Source organism: Simochromis diagramma, unplaced genomic scaffold, assembly GCF_900408965.1.
Source record: "Simochromis diagramma unplaced genomic scaffold, fSimDia1.1 OVJJ01000343.1, whole genome shotgun sequence".
NCBI lineage: Eukaryota > Metazoa > Chordata > Actinopteri > Cichliformes > Cichlidae > Simochromis > Simochromis diagramma.
In genome coordinates this window covers 9,610,187-9,624,089 of record NW_024386831.1, presented here as the reverse complement: position 1 = coordinate 9,624,089, position 13,903 = coordinate 9,610,187, and the positions used below count along the sequence as shown (strand labels likewise).

The 13,903-nt window shown below is 39.3% G+C and overlaps 1 protein-coding gene across 1 annotated transcript; it reads right to left on the bottom strand.

The window, feature by feature from the left end:
- Nucleotides 1-3,640: 3,640 nt before the first annotated feature.
- LOC120731311 (olfactory receptor 4D1-like) lies at nucleotides 3,641-4,674 on the bottom strand. Its single transcript, XM_040028288.1, has one exon. The coding sequence runs from the start codon at nucleotides 4,672-4,674 to the stop codon at nucleotides 3,748-3,750; it is 927 nt and encodes a 308-aa protein (XP_039884222.1). The 3' UTR covers nucleotides 3,641-3,747.
- Nucleotides 4,675-13,903: the final 9,229 nt, after the last annotated feature.

Sequence of the window (13,903 nt, the reverse complement as noted above, 5' to 3'; positions counted from 1 at the left end):
TAGGTCAGCAATAATATATATTACATTTGTTAGACAGCAATACAATGACCAGGTATAAATTGCTGAGAAACGTTTCTACTATGATGTTCAAATGCTGTTTTACACACACATGTTACCTGATTATGTCACGTTCCTTCTCAGCAGCTGTTGCACCTGTTGTACAATGTCCACATTAGCAATCAAAAACAAACAGCAAGTAGTTTTATACTTTGAAAGATTTAAGATTTGATTACACAGATTCTTACATATTAAGAACTCATAACAATAAACTCAGCTGCTTCCCTCCAGGTTGAACAAGACAAAAATAAGCTTCTGCTAATATTTATAGCTGCAACACAGAGGAGGATGAGGTTGCTGAGGTTCAATTCTCGACCTCACCGATCCTTTAATAATGCAGCTGGAGAAGAAGAGTCAGATGAGGCTGAAGTATCCTTTCATCAAAGCTTTATTACCAATGCGCATTGGGAGATCACACTACATGCAGCCACAGCAGTGGATCTGAGCAGCAACTCCTCAGTCTGTTCATTATAAAGGCTCTGGGCGCTTCCTTAAGGGACTGCCCCTATAGTTATCTAGTAGTAACACAAGCATCTTGCAACCTTTAACTTACATGCTCAGTCACAGGGGCTACAGGTGAGCCCACCCTCATGCTCGCTACAGTCAGCAAAACAAGTCATAAAAAGAATACATGTTGTTTCCTTATCAACCACACCCAAGGACACACCCCCAAACATTCACATAGAAGGGTACACTCCCCAACTGTTCCTCCGTAGTTTCCTGCTTTTCTGTTCTTCTTTACAACCTACTCCTTATCTCTGCACATCATAAGGGAACTGAAACATGCCACCTGCTCTAATACTTTCTCACAATCCCCCTTTTGATCTCTGCTAAGAGATCACACTATTCAGCTGGTGTTTCCCTTCCAAGTCGTCTTGGTCCACTGCAAACAAAGGCTATTTCACCCCCGCTTTTTTCCTATGGTTGGGATACGAACTAAAAGCTGATTTCCCCCAAAGTAGTAATAGAGCCAACAAAACCATATCATTTAAGTTGAGATCCTGACACCACCAAAGTGGAACCTTTCTCCACTTGAATCCCTTCTAAATGACCCTTCTAGGAATGCATGTCTACTTTGTAAGGCGACTGAGGTCTTTCAACATTTGTCAGACAATGCTCAGGATTCTTTGCGAGTCTGTTGTGGCCAGTGCCACCCTTTATGCTATTGCATAGGGCACATCTGCACCAGGGCAAACATCCGCCTGCTATACAGGTGAAAATAGAGCAACAGGACCGCTGAGTCTTTGATTTTATTTATTTTCTGCTGTGTTTCACTTGCATTTATTTGAAAAACTGAGTGTAAGCAAAAAAAAAATCATTTTATTTTATGTGCTGGAATGTGCAGAAAATAGGGTTAAATATTAAACAAATTTCCTCCAGTCAGAGAATGTTGCATATAATTTAATTTTTGCTTGATGCATAAAGTTAAAAGATTAAAATTAATAAAACAAGTTTTAAAAAGAGACTTTTCCATTTGATTACATTTTGTATGATTGATTATGCAGAAAAAGTAGAATTGGGCTGAAAGATCTATCGCTTTATCACCTATTCAGGTTGTAAATTGTGTTTTTAAAAAGTAACTAAGTAATTAATTACTTTTGAAAATAAGTAATCAGTAAAGTAACAAGATTACTTTTTGGGGGAAGTAATCAGTAACTATAGTTACTGATTACTTTTTTCAAGTAACTTGACCAACACTGGTGACAAGAGCCTGATAGTTTATTTTAAATAAATTCATTTAAAGACACATATTTAAAGTATTTAATATGTTTCTTTGTTTAGAGTTCAGAGAATATTACATGTTGCAAAGTAGCTTTTGCCAAATTATTTTAAAAAGAAAGAGTTGCATGGGTCTTTTGGAATTTCAAATATATCTCTGAACCATAATATGATTGCTGAATGTTATAAGCATAGCATAGCATCTTTATTTATAAAGATTATTATTATTTATAATGCACACTAGGCACACTCAGGTGGAGCTGGTCTTCCGACCTGAGGGATCGGGAAGGTATGTATGGATGAAGAAGCTCAGAGAGGTACAGAGGGGCAGCATTGGACAAACATTTAAAAACAAATAAAAGCAGCTTAAAATGGATCCTAAAATGCACGGGCAGCCAATTAAGTGAATATAAAACTGGGGTGATATGCTCGTGTCTACGAGTTCCAGTTAAAAGGCATGCAGCAGCATTCTGAACTAGCTGCAGTCGAAAAACAGAAGATCGACTCACCCCAAAATAAAGAGAATCATAGTAATCCACCTGAACAGTTACAAAAGCATGGATTACTGTTTCAAATTGCTGTCTCGCAAGAAAGTGCTTAATTTTGGCCAGCTGTCTGAGATGAAAGAAACTAGACCTTACAACCGACCCGAACTGGCTTTCAAGCTTAAGCTCAGGATCCATTTTAAAACCCAGATTAACAATCTCTGGTTTACAGAATGATTTCAGGGATTGCAAATCAACACACGGAACAGCAGTGGAGGCAGGTTTAAACACCATTACTTCAGTTTTAGAATTGTCAAAGCAAAGAAAGTTTAGCCTGTATCTAGCCCAGGTTTCTTAAGAAGTGGTTGCACAATTGCATCTTTGAAATTCTTTGGAACCACACCTGAGGTAAGGCTGCTATTTAAAATGGTTAAAATAGTTGGACCTATGGTAGAAAAAACTTCTTTCAGAAAACGGGGAGGGGTAGCATCATAAGGTGAGCCTACAGGCTTTAAATGATCCCCCACCTCCTGTAGCTGAGCAAGAGTAACCGACTCAAACTGTTGAAAGACAGCTGAGCAAATTGGAAGATCAGAGGGGTCAGATGTGGGCAAAATAATCCACGCCCTAGCCGAGGCTACCTTGTTCATAAAGAAGTGCAGAAACTTTTCACACATTTCATGTGAAGGCTCAAAACTAAGAGCAGAGGGAGGGCTTAAAATAGTCTCAGTTAACTTAAACAATATATGTGGTTTCTGATAATTCACCATAATAATGTTTGCAAAGTATTTCCGCTTTGCTTCTTTTAGTTTAAGCTGATATAAGGCCCAGCGCTCTCTTAAATTTTGTGAAGGGACCTGTAAGTTATCTTTTTTTCCATCTCCGCTCAGCCCTACGACATTCACGCTTCGCAGCACGAGTTTCATCATTCAACCAGGGTTCAAACTTAGTCTTAGGATGCCTAATTTTTAGAGGGGCAACAATATCCAAGGCAGTCTGACAACTGGTATGAAACCGTAGTTCCTCTACGTATTGGAGTGTCTCAGGAATGGAGAACTGATTATAGTAGGTGGAGAACCGAGCTGCAGTGGAAGAATTTAACAAACGAGTTGTCTTAGCAGGGACATGCCTCCTGAATTCATTTCTAGATAAAGAGATGTCAAACAGAACCGGCATATGATCAGAGAAAACAGGGTCAGAGACTTTCAGATTAAAAACAGGCAATCACTGCGCTAAAACCAGATCGAGACTGTGACCACAATGTTGCGTGGGTGCAGACACACATCGAACTAAATTAAAAGAATCAGTAAGATTAAAAAATTCTTTAATCATGGGCTTTTCTGGACAGCACACATGAATATTAAAATCCCCGACAATAAGAAAGGAGTCATATTTTATCGTGACTTCAGTTAGAAATGCAGCAAATTCCTTTATTCTCCTACAGAGCAAAGATGCTCTAGGATAGTCTCATTCTGAACAAAGATATTTATTTTCTCTCAAACAGAAACCTTTGATATGATTGCCTTATCTTTGGCAACTTAAATCCATACATAAATGGGGTGAGCATAGGTTGAAAAATGAGGAGATACATAGGCAAAATTATACGAACTTCATCTGGTACCTGAGAAACTAAAAACTTGAAGTCAATAAAGTAAAAAATACACCCGACAAACAGATTTGACACAGAGATGATCTGAGGGGTGCAAGTAGTCACAGCTTTCTGCTTGTTTTCTTTCGATGTTTTTCGACAAACTCTCAAAATCTTCATGTAAGTGACTGAAATGAGACTGAAGGGTATGAAAACACTCAATAAGAGAAAGGATATATCAGAAATAAAGCTTTGGATTGGAACAGAACATGAAAGTCGAATTATTAATTGGTGGTCACAATACGCATTGTGAATAATATTTCCACAAAACTTCAAACTGAAGATGAATGAAAATGAGAAAATAAAACTAAGAAATGAATACACCCACACAAGCAGAATAAACAAAAACACTCTCTCTGTGTTCATAATGATATTATAGCGTAATGGATGACAGATTGAGATATATCTGTCATAGGCCATGGCTGCTAAACTGCAAAATTCAGCAGGTGCACTTGTGTACAAACAACACATCTGCAGAAAACACCACGGCACAGTCACCTCGTGGCTGTCTGAAAACATCTGTGAGAGCAAAAGAGGATACAGTGATGTGCTGGCATTTATTTCGTTCACACATAAATTACACAGCAGTATATACATTGGCTCATGCAGTCTTCTGTCCACACGTATGACCACAATAAGGACTGTGTTTGCCACACATATAGAGAGGTACCAGACGAGTATTATGATGAAATAAAGGTATTTCAACTCTCCAATATTTCCATAAGCAGCCAGCACAAATGACACAATCTCACTTGAGTTTTCCATTTTCTCCATAATATGTTACAGTGGATAAGATAGATCAGTAATAATGATATATTATATTCATTAGAAAGAAATACCAGACATCAATATAGCTGAGCAACGTTTCTATGATACCGTTCAAATGCTGTTTTACACACACATGTTACCTGATTAAGGCACGATCCTTCTCAGCAGCTTTTGCACCTGTTGTACAATGTCCACATTAGCAATCAAAAACAAACAGCAAGTAGTTTTATACTTTAAAAGATTTAAGATTCAATTACACAGATTCTTACATATTAAGAACACATAACATTAAAATCAGCTGCTTCCCTCCAGGTTGAACAAGACAAAAATAAGCTTCTGCTAATATTTATAGCTGCAACACAGAGGAGGAGGAGGAGGGACAAACGGTGGCATTCTTTTCTATTGACAGTCGTGTCTGACTTTTTTGTTTGTTTTAAATAAGATACACTGTAACATTATTACATCAACACATCAGATATTACAAGTCTTTAGTATTGTAGAGGAACAAGATAATTTTTTTTTAGTCTTAAGAGAAATTAAAATTTCTCCATCAATATTTTTAAATGCAAATAGAAATTGTACATGTCTACAAATTATGCACAGGTTTTTGTAAACAACAAAGTTATATGGTACTATTTACCTAAAAATGCAGCCAAGGCCTCAGGCGTTTTTTATATAACCATTTAAAGCTACTTACAGAACAATCAGGTGTTCTGCATCAAATAGGAAGGCACACAAACGATTTGTGCCACTCCAAAATATAGTTTCTTTACATTGTAGGACGACAACAGAGGCCTAAACCCTGCAGGTCTGACAGCAGGAGGTGTATCATTCCTGTTTTCCATGTGGAGACAGATTTTACACTGGAATCTGCCTTCGGTACCTTTTTTGGAGCAACTATGACATTCATCTTTTTTTTTTTTTCACTCGCAAGCAGAGAGTGTTTGCTAGCGGTATCTGTAGAAAATGCTGTTTTTACCGTTTCTTCCCGCTGTTAACACCACTGTTTTATTCAGAAAAAACACATGGCGTGTATTTTTGATCATAACTCTGTTTTTACGTGGCCTATCAACGCAGTTTAAAAACTGGTGTATAGCTTGAAATCCGCACTTTCGACCCAAGTTGAAATGGAGACTCTGGGTCGCTGCATCTTGTTGCTGTGTCGTCGTAAATTTGCCACCTGATTTTGACGCACTGGCGTGTCCGTCGACCCCAGAGGGTAAAGTAGTCCAAAACTTAACTTAAGCTTACACATTCAAATCCAGTTGTCATTTATGTTGTACTATGACCAAATGAACTCAACTGTCAAATATACAAGCCAACAAAACCATATCATTTAAGTTGAGATCCTGACACCACCAAAGTTGAAGCATCCTGCATTTGAATCTGCCAAGAAATTCTATCCATAAAAACAATGAACATAAACAATAAAAATGTAGAGGCCTGGTGAAGTCCCACCAGGAACAAGTCACACATCTTGCGATCAGTGTTGTTGTGGCTAGTGCTAAGTGCATCAAATGGCTAGTAGCAATGGGACTGACACCTCATGTCCACCTCTGGTTTGTGTATTTCTGTAACAACAGGCAACAGCTACCTTGAAACTACAAATGTGTGCAGCTGCCTGAACAATGGAGGTGAGAAACATAGTCAATTCAGATTTGATCTTCCCAGCCTCTTCCAGGAGGAAAAATGAGACTACCTTCCTTCCTTGCTAGTTTTGGGAATTGAAGATCTCACAGGTTGGGCCCTTTGCCAGACACTCCCAGTGCACCCTCACTATACATCTGTGCCCCTCTGCACTCCAGTCATCTTTTGAACATCTTTGATTTTAGTTTAGTCAAAATGCTGGACAATTCCGGTGCTATCAAATACATTGATTTGTGCCAACCCAGGTGTATAATTTTGTAGGATTTAATTGGAAAAAGAAAATCCAGAGATAAGGCGATTGTGGATTTGTACCTTGCCAAGGTTATTTTTTGCCTTAGTCGGGAAGAGCAAAACATGACTATCATCAAAGTACATTTATGCTTAGAGTGGATATTTGATCAAAGTTTCAATTTACTTTGTCATTTTTGATTAAGGTGTTGCCCTGTGCTTCTGTTTTATGACATTGTCAAAAAAATTATGAGAAATGTTCAAATTGTAATAATGCAAAGGTGAGCCGAAATGTTGTCAACATGTATTCAAAAAACATTTTAACCGAAGGTATCAGTATTCCCTTTCGTTAATCAGTACTTGGGACTAGAGCAGGGCGATATGACCAAAAATATTTATCACGATATACATTTGAAAATTTGCGATAACGATATAACTGACGATATAATTGACACTAGACAAAATACTTTACAACTCCACAACTTTATTAGTGCAAAAAAAAACCCATCAATGTATTTTCACTTAAACAAGCAGCTGTTTTTTATGTGAGTTAAAGTTATATAAAAATGTAACAGTGCGATTGCAAATCCCTTGCTGACAGTTTAACCAAAAGGCATTTCCAGTGGAAATTGGCTCCTTACTCCGCGAGGCGCCTGCCTAATATAGCCGTAATGCTCCGACAATCCATCAAGCGGTGCGGCTTCGTAGCTTAGCAAAGTCGTACTAAAACATTTGACAGATTTTCGAGCGCCAGTTCCACACCACTGAAGTTGCAGCATTTTTACAAACCAATTCTGGTTCATCTGTTTCATTTAACGTTCCACTTTCGCTCTTCTCATTCTGCGTTGCCGCCATGTGCGTATGTAAATATAGGCACTGCGGATGCGTGTTTTACCCATATTCTATCACGATATTTCATTTTCCTATCGTTCCCCAAAATTACACCGGTATTACCGTGAACGGTATGATATAGCCCAGCCCTACTTGGGACATTTCATTGTTCTAAAATCTTTATAAAGCTTTATCATTAATAATGTTAAGTATGGCGATCCTAGACTGGCTGGGCCTCTCTGGAGGTACACTGCCGTTTGTTCCTGGTTAGCTGGATGAAGGCAAGTATAACTGTCAGCTCTGGGATGCTACAGCTAGGTGGCTGGAGCTTGGTCTGATGAGAGAGGAGGATCGGTTGCTGGATGCCATTGTGCTGGAGCATTTTTTGGCAGGACTTGCTGGTGAGACAGCAGAGTGTTTATGCTACCATCAACCCAACAATCATATGACCCCCTATGAGCAAACACTTTGGCGACAGTGGGAAGGAAAACTCCCTTTTAACAGGAAGAAACCTCCGGCAGAACCAGGCTCAGGGAGGGGCGGGGCCATCTGCTGCAACTGGTTGGGGTGAGAGAAGGAAGACAGGATGAAAGACATGCTGTGGAAGAGAGACAGAGGTTAATAACAGATATGATTCAATGCAGAGAGGTCTGTTAACACATACTTAGTGAGAAAGGTGACTGGAAAGGAAAAACTCAATGCATCATGGGAATCCCCCAGCAACCTACGTCTATTGCAGCATAACTAAGGGAGGATTCAGGGTCACCTGGTCCAGCCCTAACTATATGCTTTAGCAAAAAGGAAAGTTTTAAGCCTAATCTTGAAAGTAGAGATAGTGTCTGTCTCCCGAATCCAAACTGGAAGCTGGTTCCACAGAAGAGGGGCATGAAAACTGAAGGCTCTCCCTCCCATTCTACTTTTAAATACTCTAGGAACAACAAGTAAGCCAGCAGTGTGAGAGCGAAGTGCTCTAATAGGGTGATATGGTACTACAAGGTCATTAAGATAAGATGGGGCCTGATTGTTTAAGACCTTGTATGTGAGGAGCAGGATTTTGAATTCAATTCTGGATTTAACCAATGGAGCCAATGAAGGGAAGCCAAAACAGGAGAAATATGCTCTCTCTTTCTAGTCCCAGGATGTTGTTTTTAGGACATCCTGATAATAATGAATTACAGTGGTCAAGCCTGGAAGTAATAAATGCATGAACTAGTTTTTCAGTGTCACTCTGAGACAGGATATTTCTAACTTTAGAGATGTTGTGCAAATGGAAGAAAGCAGTCTTGCATATTTGTTTAATATGTGCATTGAAGGACATGTCTTTGTCAAAAATGACTCCAAGATTCCTCACAGCATTACTGGAGGCCAAGGCAATGCCATCCAGAGTAAGAATCTGGTTAGATACCATATTTCTAAGATTTTCAGGGCCGAGTAAAATAACCTCAGTTTTATCTGAATTAAGAAGCAGAAAGATCCTCGACCTCGCTGTCTGCTATGGAACTGGCAGGTCACAGACGTCTCCGAAAACGTCGGAGCGCGTTTGGAAATATATGATATCTTGATAAATTGAGCAGGTATTTGAAGTTTACACAGCTACATTCTCGCTTGAAAAGAACTTAAAAGTTTATTTTGTGACCCAGAAAGAGTAATATTTAAAAGTTTTTAGCCCCGCTCGTCCGCCATTGCCGCGTTTGAGTTTTGGACGAAATGCATTCTGAGATATTTAGCTGTACCAAGTCCACACAAGTCACCACCGATGCATGCTCGATAAAACAGGTGGAGCGAGAACACATCTGGGACTTTTTCGCGTTCTCGGCTTGATGCGTACTTTGAATTGGAACAGTACTTGGTCTCCGACTGATGACGTATCACGAGTACACGAGAACGCAAGTACGCACAAGTACGCATATTGAGAAAGGCCCATTGTTCGCGCTACAGTTTTATCAGTGAGGTCAGGGCGAGCAGGAGAGGAGGAGGGGTTGCTGTCTTATTTAATGAATCATTTCAATGTAAGCAGCTATCTCCTGGAAGTTTTCAGTCTTTTGAATATGTGGCTTTACAGCTGAAGGCCCCATCCAAAGTTGTGTTTCTTAATGTTTACAGGCCTCCCAAATACTGCACAGACTTTTTTAATGACCTCAGTGAACTGCTGTCTGTGATCTGTGTTGATTTTGACTGTGTAATTATTGCTGGGGATTTTAACATTCATGTGGACAACCCTCAGGACAAAGGGACTAAAGACCTGAGTAACACTCTGGGCAACTTTGGGCTGACTCAGCATGTAACAGAGGCCACACATAATAGAGGACACACTCTTGACCTACTGATCTCCAAAGGCCTGAGCATTTCAAAGGTTACTGTGTCTGATGTGGGCCTGTCTGATCATTACTGTGTTTTCTTTGAAAGTAAAATCTCAGCCCACACAAATATATCAACAACAATGATCACAAAACGGTGTATAACTGAACACAGTAGTGCAATTTTTAACCAGGTCTTCCCATTAACACCTGACCTGCCCAGAGGGTCAGTCAATGAGCTCGTCAATAGCTTCAATGCTAACATGTTAAATGTAATGGACACTATTGCTCCCATTAAGGTGAAGGTTATCTCTGGAAGGAAAAAGTCTCCATGGAGAAACTCCACACTGGTGAAAAATGAAAAAAGAGAGTGTAGGAAAGCTGAGCGCAGATGGAGAAAAACAAACCTCCAGGTTCATTATGACATTTATAAAGAGAAACTTCACAATTATAATTTACAACTGAGGAATGCAAGGAGGTCCTACTTCTCTGACATCATCACTAAAAACAGCCATAATGCTCGGGTCTTATTTTCTACAGTTGACAGGCTAACAAACCCTCCTGTGTCAGTGGCAGCTGAACTTCATTCGACCATGGCCTGCAATGACTTTGCCAAATTCTTCACTGAAAAAATCCAAAAAATTAGACAAGCAATTGGTACATCAACAGCAGATCCAGGATATGTACTGTGTCCACCAAAAAACTGTTTAAACACCATGAAACAGTTTCAACCTATTAACAGCAAAGACCTGGAGGACATCTTAGGTCAACTGAACTCCTCCTCCTGCTGTTTAGATGTCCTGCCAACAAGTTTTTTCAAAAAGGTCTCAAAGACTTTAGAGTCAGACCTGTTACAGATCGTCAACTTTTCTTTATTATCAGGTGTGTTTCCAGAATCACTAAAAACTGCTGTAATCAAACCTATACTGAAAAAGGACAATCTTGACAAGACACAAATGAACAACTACAGGCCAATCTCAAATCTCCCGTTTTTAAGTAAGATCATTGAAAAAGCAGTTTCTCAACAGCTCAGTTACTTCTTAAAACAGAATAACTGCTACGATGCCTTCCAGTCAGGTTTTAGACAGAACCACAGCACTGAAACCGCTCTGACCAAAGTGTTTAATGACATATGTCTGAATACAGACAGTGGAAAAATGTCAGTCCTAGTTTTACTGGATCTGAGTGCAGCATTTGATACAGTTGACCACAACATATTACTCAAACGACTGGAGAACTGGACAGGTCTTTCAGGAACTGTACTAAACTGGTTCAAAACATACTTAGAAAACAGGAAATACTTTGTATCAATAGGTAACTTCACATCTGAGCAGACAAGTATCACATGTGGAGTTCCCCAAGGTTCCATCTTGGGACCCCTTCTGTTTAACATCTACATGCTCCCACTGGCACAGATTATAAACAACAACAAAATAAACTATCACAGCTATGCAGATGACACACAAATATATATCACAATGTCACCAGGAGACCGAGGCCCTGTACAGGCTCTTGGTAAATGCATTGAGGAAATCAATGACTGGTTGTGCCACAATTTTCTCCAGCTAAACAAAAACAAAACTGAGGTAATAGTCTTTGGTGCCAAAGAAAAACGATTACAGGTCACCAGAGAACTTCAATCTATACATCTAAAAACCACAAACCAGGCGAGAAATTTGGGTGTAGTGATGGATGCAGACCTAAACTTAGAAAAACACATTAAGACAATAACAAAGTCAGCTTACTATCACCTCAAGAATATATCAAGGATAAAAGATCTGATGTCTCAACAGGACCTGGAAAAACTAGTCCATGCATTCATCTTTAGTAGGCTTGATTACTGTAACAGCATCTTTACAGGTCTACCTAAAAAATCAGTCAGACAACTACAGCTCATTCAGAACTCTGCTGCTCGAGTCCTCACTAAGACCAAAAAAGTGGACCACATCAGTCCAGCTCTGAGGTCCTTACACTGGCTGCCTGTCCGTCAGAGGATAGACTTTAAAGTTCTGATGCTGGCCTATAAAGCTCTGAATGGGTTAGGACCAAAATACATCAATGACCTCCTGACCCAGTATGAACCATCCAGATCCCTCAGGTCATCTGGATCTGGTCTTTTATCAGTTCCCAGAGTCAGAACCAGACACGGAGAAGCTGCATTCAGCTTTTATGCTCCTAATATCTGGAACAAACTCCCAGAAAGCCTCAGATCAGCTGAAACACTCAGTTTATTTAAATCCAGGTTGAAGACTCACCTGTTCTCAGCTGCATTTGAATAAAGCACCAAATCCACACTTTAAGCTTAAATTTCAAAACTTACATTTAACTACTGATTTTATCTACTGTTCTGATTTTATCTGTTTTGATTTTATATACTGTTGTTTGTTTGTTTGTTTGTTTGTTAATTAGTTAGTTAGTTTATTTGCTTGTTTTAATCAATTTTAAATCATGCTTTTTATTTGTTCTTGTTTCTAATGTCTCTGTAAAGCACTTTGAATCACCTTGTTGTTGAATTGTGCTATACAAATAAACTTGCCTTGCCTTGCCTTGCCTATAGTTCAGCACAGGAAGGGAGGGGGTGAGTGAGTCCTGAGTGAGTCCTGAGTGGTTCGTTCGCGCTATGATTCAGCACGGGAAGGGAAGGGGCGAGTGAATCCTGAGTGATTCGCTTACGCTAAGATTCAGCTCAGGAAAGGAGGGAGTGAGTAGCTCAAATGTGCTGTTAGCATGTTAGCAGAGCGATGCTACTGTGAACCGAGGAGCTATTGTCTTGATGTGAGCTTCTACTCAGGGTTTTTTCTTCCAGTTCAGAGCAGAAATGTTTTTGTTAAGATACTGGATGTGGTGTTTTTCTCCACAATTTTAATTATAAGCTAGATATATTTCTACTAATGAAATTAGTTTGCTAACAGCAACAGGGATGAGTCAGTTGGGCTTGGGAATCGTGAGTCAGTAAAGTGATTCTCGAGTATTGAACGATTTGTTCATGATTCGCGCATCACTAACAGAGACTTGGAGGAGAGAGACCTAATATTTAATAATCCACATTTAACTGTTTTACTCTTTGGTTCAGATGTGGATACTATATTGTTCTTTCTTTGTGATTTTTTATGTTTAAGTTGTTTATTGCTGGTTTTTAGTTTGTTTTTTGTCTGTTTGGGAGCTGACACAGTCTCAATGGAAATTTTTTTCTTGGGGGGGGTTGGGGGTTAACAGGAGGGGAGAAGCTGCAGAGAGGCATGTAAGACTGCAACTCTGTGGCTGTAAGGTGGTTGCTGGTTGGTGTCTGTCATGCTATAGACAGCTCATGCTATTATGTCAGCTCGACACAATCTCACATTTCCCAATAAAAATGGCAAAGGAAGGAATTACCATCACTATCCCCTACCAGTATAAATTCAAAGAACAGGTAACACCATGAATGAAGCATATATGACAAGACATATTTTTTGACATATTTTTCTTTTGGGGAAAATGCTATTGTCCAGTTCAGTACTTTCTGTGTAAGAGCCACTCGTAAAATTTGGATATCAAGAAAAGGAAGTGTTTGCTGAACAGTCGGTCCACTGTTTGATGATGTGCTGTCTGCAGGTTGGTCAAATCCTGTCCGTGTGGCCAGAATTGAGTCACACAGTGGACCAGATTGGCCCTCACAGAGTCTGTTGCTATCTTGGTATCTTAATTTAAAGTAAGTGGCACCCGACCAGCACTATACTCTATGTGAGTAGAGGACTGTTTTCTTCTCCTGAGTCAACTTAAGTTTCGCAAGAATTACACCCTGTAGGTCCTATATGGGCAGAAATCTGTGCCATCAGAAACTGAATTTGAATAAGTTCAATTTGAATTTGAATTGCTCAGATTGAATCTGAATTGTAACTTGAATAAATGCTTTTGAAAACTGAATTTGAACTAGTCTAATTTGAAATTGAATTTATGGTTTGAAAATGATCATCACTAAGATGAAATTGAATTTTATATTTTGAAAATGAATTGATTTGCTTTGAAACTGCATTTTATCCTTTAAAAATTCAGCTCTCGAATACTTTCAGTTTCACTTCTCACCATTCAGTTTCAGTTCTACAATTCAATTTCAGTTCCAAAATTCAGTTTTTTGGAACTTACATTCGGTTCCGGTTCAAGCGCAGATTAATAGAACTACGTTTTACTAGCGGACCGAAAGTGTTACTGACGGGAATCTACAGCGTCTTGAGCTGAATTAAGAC

Bases quoted from the DNA above. Each gene is read 5' to 3' on its own strand.
- LOC120731311 (XM_040028288.1), bottom strand. From the start codon at position 4,674: ATGGAAAACTCAAGTGAGATTGTGTCATTTGTGCTGGCTGCTTATGGA.